Here is a 6,000-nt window from a genome sequence, read left to right as displayed (position 1 = left end):
CTATATCACATGCCCATTTAATCATAACTTCTTTTACTTCTTCATCCTTTAATTCCCATTCTAATAATAAATTAGCTGAGGCTCCAGTACTTTGGCCACCTCATGAGAAGAGAAGACTCCCTGGAAAAGACCCTGATGTTGGGAAAGATGGAGGGCACAAGGAGAAGGGGACAACAGAGGATGAGATGGTTGGACGGTGTTCTCAAAGCTACCAACATGAGTTTGACCACACTGCGGGAGGCAGTGGAAGACAGGAGTGCCTGGCGTGCTCTGGTCCATGGGGTCACGAAGAGTCGGACATGATTAAACGACTAAACAACAACAACAAGTGAAAGGAGGAACTCTGTGAGGCCAAGGAAGGGACAGAGGCGCAGTTAGTCACCAGCGGCAATTTTAATGGCAGCCTGTCTCAACTCTCTACTACCAACACGGTGGATGGGGGAATGATTCCGAAACAAATTCAGGATGAATGATAAAGCTGTCCCTCTGTGCCCCTCCAGCCTTCTTAAAATGGCTTGTATCCCACCTGGCAGGGAGAGAGAAAGAAAAAAGATTTTACACGGAGCAGAATATGACTTTGATTTGCAGACTGCGATTGTGTGTGTGTCTTTTTGACCTATGGGTCCCATTGCTGGTCAGACACAACTCAATGGGCCACATATGAGATACACAACCCCATACAGCATACCTACAGACCACATGCACACTCACCACATGTAGAATTGTAGAAAAGGGATCCCGCGGGTCATCTAGTCCAATCCCCTGCGATGCAGGAAATATGGAGACATATTTCTCTCTCACACTATTTCAGTAAGGAGCCTCCCAAGCTTTCTCTATTGTACTTAGATGGTAGTGATGCACACTTACTTATTTATAAAAAATATTTTATAACTAACTTTTAAAAAAACTTTATTTCCCTGGAGACGCACAAAAATTCATTATGAAAAGCTGTATTCCCATATGTGCACCACGATTTATAATAATAATAATAATAATAATAATAATAATAATAATAATAATAATAATTTATTATTTATACCCCGCCTATTTGGCTGGGCCTCCCCAGCCACTCTGGGCGGCTTCCATAAAAACCAAAAATACAGTAAAATATCACACGTTAAAAACTTCCCTGAACAGGGCTGCCTTAAGATGTCTTCTGAATGTCAGGTAGTTGTTTATCGCTTTGACATCTGCTGGAAGGGCGTTCCACAGGGCGGGCGCCACTACCGAGAAGGCCCTCTGCCTGGTTCCCTGTAGCTTTGCTTCTCGCAATGAGGGAACCGCCAGAAGGCCCTCGGCGCTGGACCTCAGTGTCCGGGCAGAATGATGGGGGTGGAGACGCTCCTTCAGGTATACTGGACCGAGGCCGTTTAGGGCTTTAAAGGTCAGCACCAACAGTAAACCTCTATAACACACATTAGATGAGCCACAAGTTAATATAAACCTTTGAAACTGGTCTTTGGTTTTCTGGAGGTTTTGGAAACCCAATGAAGAGCCCCCTTCTCTCGCAAAGGTTTATTTGTGCTTTGTTCCTCTTGCCAGTCGTGATTTGTGAGCCCATTTTTCCATAAGGGCAATAAGCCAAGCACGCTCTCTTGTACCAAGCATTCAAGTTTTCACCTATTAAATGTCTAATTTTACTTATATCATTAAGCACTTGGCCAAAAGTTACTACCTTTGGGCATGTCCACCACAACAGCCCATATAGCCGCCTCTTTCTCCCTTGCGCCAGCACATTGGTGAAGTATTTTTTAATGTATACAGTGCAACCGCTTTGGATTACAACCGTTTTGGATTACAACCACGTCAAACCCGGAAGTGCGTATCCCTTTTTTTGGATTACAACCCATTTTTTTAAAATTACAACCAATTTTTTTGGGGGGGGGAAGTCCCATTGGCGAAAGCGCGTCTTGGGTTACAACCTGCTTTGGTTTACAACAGGACCTCCGGAACGGATTATGGTTGTAAACCAAGGCACCATTGTATATGAAAGTTTAACTGAGGTTAAGTACTATTTCTGCGTTGTCTTCAACATTATTTCCTCGATGCTGGCTGAGATAGTAAAAACAACCTAAAGAGCCAATTATGCCCATGACTCATTTCTGAAGGACCACTTTTCCTCCTTCCTTCCTTCCTTCCTTCCTTCCTTCCTTCCTTCCTGGCCCTTCTAGACTGTTCCCCTCTCCTTCTGGCACAGGATTCCAGATTCCAGACCGGTGTCAGCACACAAACAGAGCAATTTTGCACGAGACACTCCCTTTTTCCATAAGTAGGACTGATTTGCATCTGTGGGGGTGGAATCTGCGTTCCTCTCGAGCGCAATTTGAATGTGCTTCTTTTGGCACATTCATTTTTTACTTCCATCATTGAATCCAAGGAGGCATCGGGGCGGGGGGGGGGGCTGTTAAGCTGATTTTCCCTAACCAGGCAATTGCTCACACTTGGACCAGCTCAGCTTTTGCAAAGCTATGACATCACTTTCTTGACGCTCTGCATTTCCACGCCCCTGGAGGTTTGTTATTTTACTGCTACACTTTTGGAAATGCAAATACTGAAATCAGACATGCACTCAAAACTGCCAATTCAAGCTCAGAATTTACGCCACAATTGCAATCATCTCGCTGAAAGCTCTGCAAGACGTGGAAGGCAAACTGACTAGTACAGGGAAGTCACAGGGCAGAGCTCCAGGAGAGGAGGAATAATAAGAAGGGCCTCTCGGAAGCGGGAACATTATGAGTGCAACCAGGAAAAAGCTTAAGGTGGACCTCGACAAGATATATCTTCCCTCCTCTACCTTTTTCCTTGTGTGCTATGTCTTTGTGAGTGCAACCAAGGAAAAACTTAGGATGGAGACCCACAAGACACAGTACATGTATGCATCTTTCTTCACCTCCCTTTTCCCTTTTTTGCCATGTCTTTTTAGAGTATGAGTTGGAGGAGAAGGACTACTCAGCACTGATTATTTCTGTAAGGTGCACTGAGAAATATCTTTGGTTAAACGGGGTTAAAGTGTCAAGATGGCAATGTGAGCAGCAGCCTCTAGCCTTCTTCTCCCTGCTCTTTTCTTTTTAATTTTTAACTTTTGTTGCTGGCCTGTTTTATGCTTAAAGGGCAGGTTAGAAGTGCCTTCAGTAAACAAACCATCTATGCATCCTGTGAACTTTAGAACGAATCTTTATCCTAATCAAGGCCTTTATCCTAATCTGGCTTCTCCCGTGAGTGCTGTAACATCACAGGAATCCAAAACCTGGAAATGTCCAAGGCCTGGGGCTGAGAGTTGGTTGCTGTTCCCCTTTGCCCCCCAACTGACTGCTGTTGTGGTCCTGCTGTATCCATATAGGTGTTTTATCTGGAACCACCAAAGCACCCCAATGGCCCTGGAGGGAAAAGGAGAGGTGGATACATACCGTATTGGCATGAATATAAGCTGCACCCACAAATAAGCCACACCTTTAAAATTCAAGGGAGAAAAAAAGACAATACCCAAATATAAGCCACTCCCTTAAAATTGGGTTACAGCAGGCATAGGCAAACTCAGGCCTTCCAGATGTTTGGGACTACAATTCCCATCACCCCTGACCACTGGTCCAGTTAGCTAGGGATGATGGGAATTGTAGTCGCAAACATCTGGAGGGCCGGAGTTTGCCTATGCATGGGTTACAGGCTGAAAACCGCTGCGGTTGGTAGAATTGTAACTCTGAGCCTAATTAAGCCTTGGATCTTGCAAGCCCGCAAAGGTTACCGTACAATTGCTAAAATCACAAATTCAGTTGCTTCAATTCCGCAGCCACTCACACCCGTAAATGGCCAGAGAACAGTCTCAAGCTCGCAAATCGGCAATAAAACATTTTTTTCAGCAGCAGTATCGTAAAAGCCAATTTTTGTACAGTCGCGAATTTAAGCCGCACTTTCACGGTTGGAATTTGGGGGGGGGAGTGCAGCTTATATTCAGGCCAATACAGTATATATTTTCTTCCAGGTATTGAGAGACATGCCTGCTCAACACATACCTGCCAAATTGTTCATACTGCCTCCCCATTGCCTTCATGGTGAAGCTCCCAATTAAATGCCCTCAGTGTAGGGATTTCGGAAAGCAAAAAAAGCAGACTTTATTTGTACAGTACTGGCAGAGAGAGGTAGCCTCCAACTGCCTGGCAAACAGAGAAATCCACCACATTTCCAAGACACAGACGCACAGAAGCAATTGCTACGGCAGCCTTTGCCAGTCTGGTGCCCTCCAGATGTTTCGGATTACGATTCCCATCAGCCGCAGCCAGCTGGTGGGAGCAAAACATCAGGAAAGCACTAGGCTGCGGGAGGATGGCTTAGTCAGTCCCTGTAGTATATCTTCTGATATTCTTCAGATATACCTTTTAGAGGGGTGTATGGGGTGGGGGAGGGACGCGAGTGGCGCTGTGGGTTAAATCACAGAGCCTTGGGCTTGCCAATCAGAAGGTCGGCAGTTCGAATCCCTGTGACGGGGTGAGCTCCTGTTGTTCTGTCCCAGCTCCTGCTAACCGAGAAGTTCGAAAGCACGCCAGTGCAAGTAGATAAATAGGTACCGCTATAAATTGGCATAGGGCTATCTGAAGAAGCACTGGGCTGCATCCAGAGAACATGATGCTTCCGTAGTGGGATTTGCTATTCTTACATGTTGGGACGCGGGTGGCTCGCCTAGGTCGGCAGTTCGAATCCCCGCGACGGGGTGAGCTCCCGTTGCTTGGTCCCTGCTCCTGCCAACCTAGCAGTTCGAAAGCACGTCAAAGTGCAAGTAGATAAATAGGTACTGCTCCAGCAGGAAGGTAAATGGCATTTCCATGCGCTGCTCTGGTTTGCCAGAAGCGGCTTAGTCATGCTGGCCACATGACCCGGAAGCTGTATGCCGGCTCCCTCAGTCAGTAAAGCGAGATGACTGCCGCAACCCCAGAGTCATCCGTGACTGGACCTAATGGTCAGGGGTCCCTTTACCTTTACCTATGGGGTGGGTGGACACACGTTGTGCTACTTCTGGAATAGTCTGTCCACCTTTGGTCCTCGCCCTGCACTCAGCTCTTACCCGTGGCTCCTAGAAGCTGCCGGCACAAAATAGCGTCCATTTCCTGGGAGCAGCTTTGACTGGCTGGCTAAGCCAGGTAAGGGCAGCCAATGTCTCAAGCCCTCATCAGTGAGGGTGAGAAGGGGGTCCTGTCGTCTGGGGAGCCTGGGACCTCCATACACACTGCAGGGCCGATCGAGGGCATCGTAACACCCAGGGCAGACGTCGCTATGTAGGGCGCACGTACATAGCGGTTTGCCACTGGCGCTGGGATCCTCTGCTCGCCGGCTGCGGGATCCTCCACATGCGGCTGCAGTGGCGCAATGCCTGCTCGCTCCGCCGTGAGCCCCTGCGGGGTGTCTTCTTGTCACCCCCCAGACATGGCACCCAGGGCACACTGCCCTCCTGATGCCACTGACACACTGCCCAAGCTCGCACCCCGAGAAGGTCACTTTGGTGCTGCTGACGCAGCGGTTTGACTTCACCCCTGGAGGCGCACTCCACTGTCTCTCTAGAAAGACGCACTAGAGAGCCAGTGCTGAAAACATTGCCCAGAGGTCCGCTGTGTGACTTTTGAAACCTCCCTTGTGTGACAGCCTCATTTCTCCTGCTGGACCAAGGCAGGGTTGCGCTCATCCCACAGCAGACGGTAGCACCTGTGTTTCAGTTGTTCCAGTCAACCAAGGCTGATGGCTTAACCCTGTCTCCCTTGGCCTGATCCAACAGGCACTGATCCTATTATCCAGAACCCGCCTCTGGCTGCCTGCTAGAGGAGGCGCAGATTGCAGCCACAGCAAAGGTGGCAATTTTTCGTCTCTCACCCTGATCTGGCCACAGTGATCCATGCAACGGTCACCTCCAGGCTTGATTATTGTAACTCGCTCTACGTGGGGCTGCCCTTGAAGCTGACCCAGAAACTCCAGCGGGTGCCGAATGCCACGGCAAGGCTCCTTACATTCATCCAG

The 6,000-nt window shown here is 48.3% G+C and overlaps 1 protein-coding gene across 3 annotated transcripts in view; it reads right to left on the bottom strand.

Annotated features, from left to right (window-relative positions):
* Positions 1 to 374: 374 nt before the first annotated feature.
* Positions 375 to 6,000, bottom strand: part of C11H9orf24 (chromosome 11 C9orf24 homolog) — a 28,735-nt gene continuing 23,109 nt past the window's right edge. For all 3 annotated transcript variants that reach the window (XM_053408463.1, XM_053408465.1, XM_053408464.1), the window contains exon 7: positions 375 to 526. In XM_053408463.1, coding sequence (XP_053264438.1) covers positions 421 to 526 — 106 coding nt within the window. In that variant the 3' untranslated portion in view covers positions 375 to 420. The remainder of the gene's footprint in view (positions 527 to 6,000) is intronic.

Source organism: Podarcis raffonei, chromosome 11 (genome assembly GCF_027172205.1).
Source record: "Podarcis raffonei isolate rPodRaf1 chromosome 11, rPodRaf1.pri, whole genome shotgun sequence".
Lineage (NCBI taxonomy): Eukaryota > Metazoa > Chordata > Lepidosauria > Squamata > Lacertidae > Podarcis > Podarcis raffonei.
This window is presented reverse-complemented; position numbering and strand designations above follow the sequence as displayed.